At 34.8% G+C, this 14,872-nt stretch overlaps 1 protein-coding gene and 2 long non-coding RNA genes across 8 annotated transcripts in view; 2 read left to right on the top strand and 1 right to left on the bottom strand.

Moving 5' to 3' along the window:
- nrm (neuromusculin) overlaps positions 1-14,872 on the bottom strand; it is a 593,812-nt gene that overhangs the window by 119,167 nt on the left and 459,773 nt on the right. For all 6 annotated transcript variants that reach the window (XM_065370891.1, XM_065370847.1, XM_065370867.1 and 3 more), the window contains exon 4: positions 735-899. In XM_065370891.1, coding sequence (XP_065226963.1) covers positions 735-899 — 165 coding nt within the window. The remainder of the gene's footprint in view (positions 1-734; positions 900-14,872) is intronic.
- LOC135831120 (uncharacterized) overlaps positions 1-14,872 on the top strand; it is a 375,747-nt gene that overhangs the window by 35,293 nt on the left and 325,582 nt on the right. The gene's annotated exons all lie outside the window — the stretch shown is intronic.
- On the top strand, positions 9,955-11,113 carry LOC135850074 (uncharacterized). The gene is made up of 2 exons (XR_010559645.1): positions 9,955-10,284; positions 10,910-11,113. It is a non-coding gene; the product is annotated as an uncharacterized LOC135850074 (long non-coding RNA).

Raw genomic sequence — 14,872 nt, forward strand, 5'->3', positions numbered from 1 at the left:
TCATCTTCATCGAATCAGTCTTTCGGGACAAGATATATGATTCATCACGCACGAATCAGTTGTTTGAGAAAGATTCGCCTTGAGCTTGAGTGAACCAATCGTTCGTGAATGCTTCATTTAAAATGATTCAGTCGTTCGCGAACGATTCATGTAAGTGAATGAGTTTTTTGAGAACAATTCGTTCGAGTGAATCAGTTGTTTGGGAACGACACATCCAGACCTCAGTGGTCGTTCGCGAACGATTCGTTCAGAGTGAATCAGTGGTTTGAAAACCGGATTTTCGGGGAAGATTTATTCAATTGAATCAGCCATTTGGGAACGGTTCATCGAAACGAATCAGTCGTTCATGAAAGATTCAATTCAACTAAATGAATCAGTCGTTCATGAACGATTCAGATAAACGAATTAGTCGTACGTGAACGATTCAACTGACCGAATCAATCGTTTGTGAACGATTCAATTAATCAAATCAGTCGTTCGTGAACGATTCAATCCAACGAATCAATCGTTCGTGAACGATTCAATCAAACTAATCAGTCGTTCGTGAACGATTCATTTTGAGCAAATCAGTTCTTCAAGAAAAATTCTCCCTGAAGTCGAATAAATCAGCCATTCGTGAGTCGGTCATTCATGAACGATTCATGTAAACAAGTGAAAGTATATTTCAGTGGCATTTACGCTATTCCCTGCCTACGTATAAAATCAAAATGAAATAGACTACGACAGACACTCACCAATGGTTTGTTTATTATCCTTGTACCAGTACAACGACGGTATGGGCTTGCCTTCGCTGACTTCGCAAGTAAGACTGACCGTATCTCCCTCATTGTAAGGTCCGATGGTAGATCCATTTTGTATTTCATCTCCGTTCAAGGTAACTTTGATTTCTTTCGGTTCGACTGAAACAATAAAAAGCACATTCACGATATAATACACATTTGTGTTAATTTCACGTTCGTAGAAATACATAGTAGGAGTACAATTCCATAAAGCTTATAACATTATCACACCCTCCCATCACGCCATTCCCATTATTACGTATCAAAGCGAAAAACTCGTATAATTCGCATCACCAAATCCTGCACAGAGTAAGATCTGCAAGATGTTCGAAATACTCGCTAATTATACGAATCCGCGTCCGCGTCCGAATAATACTCGTTTCGTAGAACACGCCTCCTAGTCGTAAAATCTCGCCGACCGCCACGTTACCGCAATTAATACGCTAATTAACGAGAAGAAACCAGCAAAGAGAAAGAAAGAGAGAGTTATATACGAAGAGGAACAGACTACCCTCTTTCATCGTATATATATATTCCGCAACCATTCCCATTCGTTTTCTCTATACTGCTCGACCATTATAACCATCCCCTATCGTCCGTCGTTTCCGGACACATTTCGCACCAATTTCAACGTAATTAATAAAACTTTTAATTCCTTTTTTATTATACTTACGCGTACGAAAGGCGCCCACCAGTCCACCACCCGCCCGGTCCCAAGACAAAGCGAAAGCGAAAATGAAATCAAAAGAAGAAAAAAAGCTCTCCAGCACGAAGCCAAAATCGCAGTAATCGTCCAGAATCGAGGGTGGGTGTACGTATAATTTGCAACTTTAAAGTGGTTGGTTATATCGGTAGACGTACCGGTGCAGCTGTAGCCGCTTTAGCGCGTGTACCGCAGAATGCGCTCGTTAATGGCGTAATTAAGACTAGAATCACATACATAGTTAAACATAAGTCAAAGATATTGGGCGCTTTTCAACTATTACGTACACGTTCCGAACATCTCGGTAATACGCTTTTATTACAAATGTTGTAAAGCGAACGCCGAGCAGGGCAAGGGAGGTGAGAGGGGGGGAGGAATGCGCCAAATGTACGCGATATACTGATTCTCAAATTGTTTCTGCCAAGTAGACCGGAAACGGAAACGATTTAAACGAGGTAAAAAAATATCGAGTTTATGAGCAAATTACCACCAAGTAGCTTATAATCAATTTAAAAACGTGATTTGAAAGTAGTCAATTTTTTTTTTTGCAGAACAAATTCAATTTCTTCGACTTGGAAACATACGTAATTTTGCTAAACGATATCGCGGGTCTCTGGACAGATGTACTTATTGAAATTTACTTGGTTATTGGGGTAGATCGTGAAAATTTTTTTTGGAAGATTTTAACCAAATTCAGTGATTTTTATATTGAGTTGAAATTTTCTCGGAACAAATTTTAGCCCGGAGGGTGCCCTGGAGGAAAACTTATGAGGAGTTTTATATTAAAACGCACCAACGCCATTAAAAAAAAATGAGTTAGATACGGATTCTTATGTCAAATTCAACGGAGGATCGATTGCAACCAACGTTAGAACGAATTAAGCCTTTCTTATACCTTAAAATGTCGCTTGAAGTTTTGTTTTCAGATCAAAACATACTCATCTGTCTCCATTTTAGAACCAAACGCACTAACTCCTCCACTTCACTCTTTGTATTTTTTGTTCTACGTGTGGTAACACTGCATTTCGGTGCTCCGACATTATCCGAATCGACTTCTACACAATTTTTATCATCTACCACTACCAGAATGTTCCCTATCACATTCACGCAGTATGAATGGCTAAAATGATAGTTTGAAAAAGTCAAAAAACCAATAATTTTAACAAATTACGTTACTCGTGAAAATTTAAAATTTGTATGGTTTCATGGGTTTCATTTCAACATCACTTTAAGACTTGAAAAATGAAACTGAAAAACTGTGTGCGAGATATATTTTTCAGATCAAAACGCATTAAATCCTCATTTTTCAGATCAAAACATACTAACATCCAATTTTCAGATCAAAACGCACTAAAATTCTTTTGGTTCCCCCCCCCCCCCGCTTGTTTGGTACTCAGGAGGACTTCCTCTTTCCATTGATACCTCATTTGACCCGCGCCCCCTTTCCTCAATTTCCACTGTTTTTCTCAATTTACAGAAAATTGAAAAAAATGGCATTAGTGAGGTTTGATATAAAACTCCTCATATAAATGTACTACTTCATGTACATCACTCAAGTATTGAATGAATAACTACATCATTCGAACATTGAATGAACAAATGATACAATCAATTAGTCAATCATTCAAGAATTGAATGAATTAGTCAATCATTCAAGAATTGAATGAATTCGTCAATCATTCAAGAATTAAATGAATTGTCCAATCCATCAAGCATTGAACGTATCAATCAATCATTCAAGCCTTGAAAGATGCAATCAATTAGTCAATTGTTCAAGCATTGAACAAATTATTAATCGATCATTCAAGCATTGAAAAAAAAACATCATTTAAGCATTGAATGGCTCGGTCAATCAATCGACATTGAATGAAACAATCGATCATTCAAGCACCAAACTAATTAATCAATCATTCAAGCATTGGCCGAATACATCATTCAAGCCTTGAAAGATGCTAACCACAAATTCAATCATTCAAACATTGAACGTACTAGGTAATTGATCATTCAAGCATTGCATGAATTACTCGATCATTCAAGCATAAAACAAAAACATCATTCAATCGAGCATTGAAGGAATTAATCGATTATCCAAACATTCATTGGATTGACCATTCAAACACCAAATGAATTTATCAATCATTCGAGGATTGAACGAATAAGTGCATCATTCAAGCATTGACCAAATACCATTCAAGCCTTATTAAATGATGCTAACCTCAAATTCCATCATTCAAGCATTGAACGTACTAATAGATCATTCAAGCATTGCGTGAATTACTTGATCATTCAAGCATACAATAAAAACATCATTCAATCCAGCATTGAACGAATTATTCGATTATCCAAGCATTGATTTAATTGATCATTCAATCGCCAAATAAATTTATCAATCATTCAAGCATTGAACGAATAAGTGCATCATTCAAGAATTGAACGAATAAGTGCATCATTCAAGGATTGAACGAATACAGCTTTCAAGCTTTGAATGATAATAACTACAAATTCAATCATTCAAGGATTGAACGAATACATTATCAAGTTTTGAATGATGATAACCACAAATTCAATCATTGAAGCATTGAACGTAGAAATTGATCATTCAATCATTGAACGAATCACTCGATCATCATCATTCAATCGAGTATTGATCGAATTATGCGAGCACCCAAGCATTGAATGAATTGATCAATCACTTACACATTGATCGAATACATCATGCAAGTCTCGAATGACGCAATCAATTTGTCAATCGTTCAAGCAATGCTTAAATTATTCGATCATTCAAGCATCGAATGATGCAATCAATTGTCCAATCATTTGAGCATTGAATGAATTCATCAACGATTCAAGTGTCGAACGAATACATCATTCAAGTATTGAATGGCACAAGTATTCAGAGTAGTATATTGAATGAATAAACTCCTTTAAGTATTGAATGGATTAATTAAACATTCAAGCATTGAACGAATCAATCGTTCAAGCGCATTGAACGCATCAATCATTCGTTCAGGTTTAGAATGAATTAGTCAATCATTCAAACATTGAATGGTTTATTTATTCAATGACAGAATGAATAATTCATTCACTCATTCAATTCTTGAGCGATTTATCCATTCAATACTTGAACGAATCACTTGAATGTTTCTTTTTACTGCATTATTATGATTTAAGTGAAACATAAAACGTGATTCAGAAATAATTCAAATCATTATAGCACTAATGAGTCATGATTTGCGAGAAAAATCATTTTGGTGTGATTTGAATTTTGAAAATGTAGGTAATGATTCTAATCACAATGCTTGAATGATTGATTCATTCAAGGTTTGACTGATGCATTAATACCTAATTCAATTTTTTCGTTAATTTTGGAACCCCACAAATGCAATTTGGTAATTTAAAATTTAAGGTATACAAATTTTGAAATGTCTCTGCGTCTTTAATTTAGTATCTGGACTGAAAAATTAATATGATCAAAATTGTAGACCTTCGAATATTCAACTCGAAAAAAATATTCTAAAAAAATATAATTGTTTTAAATTAAGAATAAGTCAAAGGTTATTATATGTACCTACTCATTTTCATCTCCCATAAAACTTTCACGATTACAGAGACACGTTGCTCATACTATTGTACATCCGTACTCTTATGATTATAATTACTGTAATTTAAATTACATAGTACCCCATTACTCCCAAATCTTCACAATGGCGAACATTTTAACGCAACACTCCTCGTGATTCTTCACTTTCAGCATCAATGGCCACAGGGGTGGTGACAGCCGACCCGTACCGTACTCGAGTGTCCGACCGAGAAAAATGATTACCACAATGTGGAAGAAAAATCGAGCTTCGTGTATTACATTAAGCGACCATGATAACTTTTTCAATTACATTTAAAAAGGGTGCGTAGAGAGAAACAATGCCCAAACGATGGCACCGAGAGAAAAACTATACAACACGACGAATAGCGAGGCTGCAGAGAAGTGGGAAGCAACGAGAGGACACCTTAGACAAATAAAAAGACATATGACACGCGCCTATTAAAAAGAAATATTTCGACGGATTGCGCTCTGCCTTTGCTTTGCCGGACCATCGTAGTATAGGCACTCGTACACTCATTCCATTGAGAAACACATACCGCATGGACGAAGACAGTAGTAGTCGGAAACCTTCTCTCGAGACAGACAGAGACAAAAACATCAGCGACCAGTAGCAAGGAATGAAAAACGCTCGAGTATTAAATAATAGTGATGCTGGCAAAGCGGAGCTTTTGCAGTATTGCCGCGAGCTAGAGAAAGAAACAAGGAAGGAGAGAGTACAGCAGCGTAGAGCATTTAAAGGATAGGTCGTTAAGGAAGATATATGAGGGTAGTTGCGATGACAAGATCAAATACATAAGGGTTATCTCGTTCACGACGAAGGAGTGAAAGTGTACCTACTATACGAAGCACCGAAAGGAGTAAAGGGGGAATAACAACGGAGACACCAGAGACGAAGATATGTATACCTCTCCTATACATCTGGAGAGTGAGAGAGAAAAAAGAAACCTCGTGCATGGGCAAAGGAGGCGTACGTACGTAGAGTAAGAGTATGCAGTCGTGTAAGAAAATTGTACACAGTGTTGTAGATGGGCTACATACATCGAAGAAAGGGAGAGGGTAGCAGCGACCCACTCACACACACACACATGGCAAATATGTGTAATGTAACATGTTACACAGATACGCTAATATAATATGGAACAGAGAGAGAGGATATATAACGTTAACACAAAGTGCTAACGTTTGCTAACCATTACGATTTATCCCTTTTTTTCTCCTTTACCACTCCTCATCTTCCTCGGCTGGGATATTTTTCAACGCTTTAGCGCCACAATGCTCTGGAAAATGACGGCATCTGCGGTACCATCAGCAGCTCCGAGTGTAAAAAAAGCGCGCGAGATTTTTTTACCACCGCGTATTGTATGATTGATGATGATGAATAGCGATATTTTTTCGATGCACGAACGAAAAGCAGCACGCCGCCAGGCCGACAATGTCGAGAACCTACATACTCGTAACTTTCGCCCAGAGTCTTCCGACCAAACCTAATCGATTAGTAAATCGCCCGAAAGCAATCGTAAACCTACGTAGGGTTGTTTATATACGAGTACGCCAACTCAACTCCCATTTCGAGCGAGCAACAACGACCACGAGGTGGAGGTTTTATGTATTTTTTCGCATCCTGTTTCAAGATGACCACATCCGTTAAGTATCGTAAATTGGTAAAATACCTACACCGATACATCGACGGTGAAATATGATCATTTAGGTGGTCGTTTTCTCGTTATAATACATTGTATACAACAAGGGACGAGAAAATCCGCAAAGGGAGAGAGAGAAAGTTTCGTGTTGAGAACGAGGTTCACCTATACGATTTTTAGCATCACGATAACTGCACGTACTCGTCGTATATCCATTTCTACGTAGCGTAGTACGTTTAAGTACGCACGAAAAACAACACTTCAAGTATTGCCAACATATGCTAGCAACAGATAGTTATCGCATGTAATGCGAAAACTTTGTAAAAATTTTTGTCTAGACGTGATTACACCTCGTATAAGTTTGCCAATATGAGTCAATCGTGCGAGAAACGTAATAACACTGCCGAAGTTATGAGCTATAAATGTCCAAGTGAAACGTAAAACGAGATATTTCAACTTCTTTTGTATCACTGTGAGTCTCGAGATCGTGTAATGAGACAATTTTGCAGCTCTGTTCGATATTTATAAGCGAAATTATTCGTTAAAGGCCTAGTTTCTCACGAACCGAGTCTCGAACTCGCTGAAATAGACGTCGGATTTCAATGCGAGGATTTTGAAAATTTAAAGAAATCGTTGATCAACAAAATTTTACAATATTTTATAGCTTTTTCCTTTTTTTGATCCTTCAAGTCAGGAAGAAAAATACAAAAATTTTCAAGCGAGAAATCGGACTTAGAAATTCAGTGACGTAGCCAAGATTTTCTCAAGGAGGGGGCAAAACCAGATTTGTTTGGCTCGAAAAATCGAAATTAGATGTAATTTTCTGAAAACCTTTCGTGATGTAGGATGATTTTATGAAAATAATGATGAAATTATACAGCTCAAACGAATCGAGAGCGAAAATTATTCGAAAAAATGGGTCCTAAAAACGAAGAAACCTCCATTTTTGCGTATTTTATTTCAAATTTTCACCCGCAAGGGGGGGGGAATGGCCTCCTTTCCCTCTGAATTTGAATCATTTCCTGCTTCAGAAATTGAAGACTTTCAAAAATAAGTACCAGGGTTCTCAAAACCACATTTTTGAGAAGCAGATCACGAACACATCGCCCTCAATTCTGATGGGTTTGAAAAGTCATTTTTCCCACGTTTTCTGCTGGGTACTGGATTTAAATTGAAAATGATTCAGTCGTTCTCGGATGATCTATCAATTCTGGGCAAACCAGTTTTGGACGATAGGAATAAAACTGTCAAGTTTCGTTACCTCATCTAATACACAATTAATTTGATGTTTCAGCGATTCATTCGTTCGCGAACGATTATTTTCCTCTCAGCAACCCGTTCCGAACAAATAATTCGCAATTTTCATTAATAGATTGAAGAATATTTTTTGTTTTAACATGTCATTTATCACTTGATTCCATTTCCAGAAGATTCAGTCGTTCTCGAATGACTCATTGTTTCTAAGCGAATCGTTCGCGAACGAATCGACTTCGATTTTCGTTGATAGATTTATACAAGTAGCATTCAAGTCTCAAGTTTCAAGGTCTCAAATTTTTTGTCTTGTCTTATTTATTGGTGATTCATAGAGTTGGGATTTCTGTGTAGAAATAGTTTCATTTTATTGTATGCAAAATTTAGAAAATCAGGGCTGCCAACTACCCACAAAAATTGGGAACTGAAAATCTAAAACTTGATCAATGTTGAAAAAAATCAGTACTTACTGCTAAAATGAGGGAAATGGTATTATATTTCATCTTCGAACAGTGAACATGAATAAAAAAATTTAGAAAATCGAGCTGCCAATCTCCCACAAAAATATAAATTTTGAAATCTCCAATTTGATGAATGTCAAAAACAAAAAATCTGCACAGTTGAAATGAAAGAAATGAAAAATATTTTCACCTCTAAACTTGACAGAACTTGGAAACCCACTGCAGCCAACCACACATGCTAAAATGAGAGAAATGTAAAATTTTGTCTTTAAACATTTTTTAAAAACAACTATAATTGAAAAAAACTAAAATTGGTCGGAAAAAATTAAATTACCAAAAAAAAGGTGCTCGTTGTTTTTTTTGCACCAGTTCGTCCTGCTGTTGTGGCCACTTAATTCGATGTTAAATCGGAGAGAGGAGAAAATAAGGAAATTAAAAAATCTCGAAATTATTAAAGACCAAAAAAACAGTGCTGCCATTTAAAGAAGAGCAAGAGGAAAAAAGAGGGAAAAGAGGGAAATTTCCTTTCCAAATTTCTATGAAAAAGAGAAAATTTGCGCTGGTAAACGCGCTTCCTCAAACTATTGATACGTATTATAAAAAAAGGTATACAATATTTTCTGCAATTATCTCTCCCAAAATATGCAAAAAAAAAAAAAAAATGGAAAAATTTCAGTTTGAGTGACGTATTTTTTGTGAAAAGGATTTTTCAAGCTGAAAAACATGAAAACTGTGAATTTGAAACAAAATGAATCCAGTGATGAAAAAATACATTTTTCTTTTGAAAAAAATAGGCAAGTCAAGTCATTTATAAATTCGAGAAATATTTCGAGAACGAGTTTTCTCGATGACATTTCAGCAGTGTTGCGATTTTTTGAAAAAAACAAGTCTTAAAAATCTCAATTTTTGCAAAACTTTCAATAAAAAATGCAAAAAAAAATATTGGGAAATGCTCAAATATACAAAAATATGCAAATTTTCCCCTGAAACAAGATAAAATATGCTACGTATTGGGTTTGAAATATGCTAAATATGCAAAACAATGTTGGGCTCAGCTAATTAAATTAAAAAATGAAAAATAATGATCATAACATAAATTATAAGTAGGCTAGGTACATATGAATTTCAATAACGTCCTTTGAAAAATTTTAATTTACCTAAATTAAAAACAAATTAATTAACGGAATTCAAATATTGAATTTAATAAAAAAAAAAAAAATCAAAATGAATCAAGATTTGATAAATAAAAAATTTAATGAAAAACCCGTGATAATAATAATTGTAAAAGCAATTGCTTTTTGCTTTTACAATTGAATTTTATTAGATTCCTTCTTTTTATTAATAAAAAGAAGGAATCTAATAAAATTCAATCATAAATTCAATTACCTACTTTCTCAGTCGAATTACTTACTTGGTTTTGATTGATTATCTGCTTTAAAATAATTTAAATTTTCAATATTAGGTACTCGCTGTTTTGTGAGTTGACCCTTCCGCTATCACAAAAATTCTTCTGATACGTAGAAGTATGTAGATAGGAAGGTTTATCACTCAAATCAGTTTATATTACTCGTAATTCATAACCCACTAAAAAAATTTCATTTGGCCACAAAACAATTTCTACAGTCTGAAGGTGCATACATGTACATAGCCTATTTGAATTGCACATCTACAGAAAGGTAGTTTAACAAAGAGTTTGATATTTCTAAGTTCACTAACTAAAAATTTTCTTAAAATGATGAAGTTGAACCCCTTTGTCATCGCAGCAGTATTTAATGCTGTAAAAAGCCGTCCAAGTTTAAAAAGAAAATTCAGGAAAATGGCTTCCCCAAGTTTCAAAAAAAGAAGCAAAGTAAGTACCTAAACATACGAGTACCTATGTATGCGTAAGATTCATGTCCGAATGCTTTTGTATGCGAATATTTATGCTGAAACTGCATTGAAAAAAAAGCACTGCTAAATTCGCTGTGAGTTTTTTGGTTTCTTTTTTTCAAACGCTCATTTTGACTGATTTTATTTTGTGATTAAAAAAAAATGCTCGAAATGCGTTTAAGACGTCAGAACATGAGACGATGCGTGAAAGTTTCAATTCCTGTTAATTTAAAATTAGTTTTCTAGTGTTTCGAGAGATTAAAAATGAATTTTTTATCGTAATTTTCAATACCTATTTTTTTTGCGATTTTCAAAATAGCCTGAATTTTTTCCCAGTGATTTGGAAGATCATTTTTTTATTCGGCTTATAATTTTTTTGCGGTGATTTCAAATCAATTATGTTGTGGTAATTCTAAATTAATTTTTCTACAATGATTTGAAATTTCAAATAAGTTTTTCGGCAGTTGATAGCAAATGAACATATTTTCAATGTTTTCAAATTCCATTTACATTTTTGTTGTTGCGACGATTCAATTTAAAATTAGGACGCGATGTGTTAAGCAGGATAATATCTCACTAAGTATATAATTCTGTATGATTTAAAGGAATAAAAACAGAAATAGGAAGAAACCGTTATGCAGATAAAGAACCACAAATCAAGATCGGCACGATAATAAATCAGATACGTAACAATGGAATGGAAGAAAAACACAAGATAGCTGCCATCTATAGATCGGAAATGAAGAACACAATAACGCACAACATAAAAGCAAAAACGATCTAATCACTGAATAAATAAATAAAAATGGTCCATTAGAAACCAACGAGGTTGCAGCCGAAAAAGATTCCGATTCTGTATGGAAATATTTGGAGTAGATCTCTCCAAAAAAATCAGAAAACGCGTAATCCAAAAGTTGGAGAATCGATAACCATCATAAAAGCTGTGTCAGTAGACTACACGATCACATACAGAAAACAGAAAAGTGCCAGCCCTTTACAGAAAGTAGTATATCGTACCGCAGATTCAAGAGTTGGTTTATTCCTGCAAATTAATGATAAAAAATATGAAGTTTTGGAACAAGCGAGCGATATTTAAATACATGAAAGTTTACAAGACAGCAGAAATGATCAAAATAATTGAATCAAGCTCCATTTACGCACCACGCCGGATAACAAAACAGTCATAACATATTTATTTTAGTTCTGCAGTTTCGTGCAGCAAGTAACTCCAGTGAAGCAATTAAAGTACTTGTAGAATAATGCAAGGCATGCAGATGGTCGAGACAAAACGCTCAATATCTACAGCATTGATAACATCAATGATCTACAGTAACAACAAGGCAACGTTCATGAAATTATAGCCTCCGAGCTTCTTTACCTTATAGAACAAGAAAAACTCTTACACGAAATTAATAATGTTGTGCATTTTTCATATCGTTGGCTGTTACTTACCTATTTATGTTGAAAAAGAGACTCTTTCCAAAATGGCTTCTATATATACCGAAAAAATGTTTCTTAGTATATAGAAGCCATTTTCGAAATAGTTTTTTTTCCAATATAATAGGTAAGTAACAGCCAACAGTACGAACAATGTACAAAGTACCGAAAACCGAATAGGTATGTAGTCTTAATCCAAATAAACATAACGTTTAAAAAACATCCTTAAATATTTTATTTTTACCCCTACATGTTTTTTTCTTTCATTTTATGTTGCCCGAATTTTTTTCACTCACACTTGAAATTAACAACCAGAACGTTCATCTTCAAGGTCCAAAGCAATTGTGAGAAATTTTGTCGATCGCAACCCTTCTCACTCCAGCAAACGAAGTAGAATTGCTGCTTTTAGTGCTTTTGCTTAAAAACCTCTCCTACAAGAAGTCGATTACAAGACAATACACGCCACATACTACCCTTTCGATCACAATCGAGGAAAAAAAATAATAATAACACGCCGACTAAATGCGAATAACTACACGACAAGAAAAAAAACCAGCCCCGATTTATTATCATTCTTTCGTACAAATATCCACAATTCCACATCCCTCTTCGTTGCAGTTTTTTTCCACCCCTTTGTACGAGAGAGAGATCTGATCTGAAGTATTAAGCGTGTGAGTCGGCACATTTCCGCTTTCGCTGCGTGTTTCTTTTTCATATATATGCCAAAAATTACGAGTTATCAATTTCGTCCTCGTCGAATTATTGCTTTTTAGTATAAGCCATAAATCTACGACCGTTTTATACGCATTCGTCTTTTCCTACCCCTTCTCATCCTCCTCCAACGCCATTTCCTCATGTATAGTATACGTATTAAGTAAACGATTTCACCCCTTCCCCATTCCTCCTCATCCTTCTTCACTCTTCAACACCCTTAAATATATGTACCACGTTTTCTCGTTTATTTGATTTCTTATTGCAGGATCCTCGTGTGTGGGGTTCGTTTCGTTTGTTCGCCTCCGCATTCATTTTTTACAAATTTGGAAATGAAAAAAAACAAAAAAAATAAATAAAAAAGAGTTTTTGGTGATATTTGCCGAGTTTTCCAAACGTTTATTCAAATTGCGGAAAGTTTTTCAGCTGCGTTCGTTTAAAACTATACACGACCGTTTGTAGAAGAAAAAAGAAGAAACCATTCTATGTAAACGAAAAAGAAAAACTATCGTATTCGAGACGAAAATAATACTCGAAGACGATATAAAATCATTGGTTTTCAACAAAATATTGTTCGAAGATGAGCAAATGAAAAAAAAAACATGCGACTGAAATGATGAAGGGTGGTGGGAGGGAAACTGGGCAGAAAGGAAAGATATCAAGTACTTGTAATGTACATAGCACAATTTATAATATTCTAGAAACTGACCCAACGCACGCCATTTTATGTTTAAAAGCGCGGATGAAGGAGAAAGGGTTTCAGAAACGCTGGACCGAAAAAATAACTCAATATTTGAACTCAGCGACCCCAAACTGCTGTTTCACATTTGAATTGAAAAAAAAAATAATTGACCAAAATTGGGGAAGGGCTTCGTGACTCTTAGGAGTTTTATAATACAATTTTGAAAATTTTTGAAGAAAAGTAGAATTTTTGACAGATTTTTTTTTCTAAATTTTCAATGAAGGGATAGGGGAGGGGGAGAAACAGGGAAAGATAGGGGAAGAGAGACTTAAAGTTTATTGACGTCAAAATTTTCATTTTTCAAGAGAGAAAAAAATGAAGAGGACAGCTTGATAAATTTCAAAGTTTGATTAAAAAGCACGACTTTCGCAAAAATTCAAAAAAAGGTTTAAATTCGGGGTGAGGGGTCGGGTCAAAATAAATCAACGTCGACAATTTTTCAGAAAACTTCTTTCAGATTCCTTTTCATGTTTTTCTTTCTTCAAAAAAAAATTGACATCAATAAAATTATCACCCCCTCTCACCCTCTATTTCACTCCATTGAAACTTTTGAAGCAAAAAAATGCTGTCAAAAGTCCTATTTTTCCCAAAAAGTTTTCAAAATTGGATCATGACAGTCCTAAGAGTCATAGAGCCCTTCCTCAATTCTGATCAATTTTTTTTTGGTAAAAATTAAATATTTTGGCAGGAAATATTTTCAAGTTTCAATGAGGGGGGGGGGGAGAGAAAGAAAAAATAATTTTTAAAGAACAGTTAAATTTGAGTTGAGCGAGTTGGGTCAAGTTCACGATTTCCAAGACAGAATATTTTTACAATTTTGTTGATGTGGGGCTTTTGAACGTCCCCCCCTCAAATGTTACAATAGACGGAGGAAATGAAAAAGAAGGGAGAGGGTATAATATGAGTTTATTGATATCAAAATTCTCTATTTTCTAAGAGATTTTTTTTTTTTTTTAATCTAAACGAAGAAGAGAACAATTGTAAAATTTTAGAGATCGATTAAACATGCATCAAATTGGAATAAGGGGAGAGGGTCGGATCAACATTAGTTCGAGGCAACATTTTTTCAGAAAAAAAAAACAAAATATATTTACAATGTTGATAAAAAGTGAGACTTTTGGCGGGAAGTTTATTGAAATGTGTCAGTGTAAAGCAAAGTGGGGTATTTTTTGAAGAGTGAAAAAATAACCAAAAAATACTGAAATGGGAGAAAAAACTGAAAAACTGAAAAAATGTTGAAGTGTGGTTAAAAATAATTATTACGAAAAAAAGCAAGACGTTTACATGATTTTTTTCAATGTTTCAATCCGTAGCGAAGGGGGAGGGAGAGAGACGGGGAGGGTGGGGGGTCAAGTCAAAATTCAGTCAGGTCCCAATTTTTCCATTATCATAAAGAACAAAAAACAAAAACAAAAAACAAATCAACAAAAATGTGAAAAAATGCCAAATTACAAATCTTGTTTGAAGAAAATGAAAAAAAAAATCAGACGAAAAACATATAAAATGCAGAGAAAACCGGATAAACTTTCAAACGGTAGCTTTCAAGTTTTGTACTTGTAGCAGCTTTCAACCTGAAAGCTCGGTTTTGAGCTTTTCAAATTTTTCTCAATGAATTTAAATCTCCTTCACGTCGTCTTCAAGCACCTACGCAAACAGATTCGCTTCAAGTTCAAACGGT

The sequence above is a fragment of the Planococcus citri genome, chromosome 1 (genome assembly GCF_950023065.1).
Source record: "Planococcus citri chromosome 1, ihPlaCitr1.1, whole genome shotgun sequence".
Classification (NCBI taxonomy): Eukaryota; Metazoa; Arthropoda; class Insecta; order Hemiptera; family Pseudococcidae; genus Planococcus; species Planococcus citri.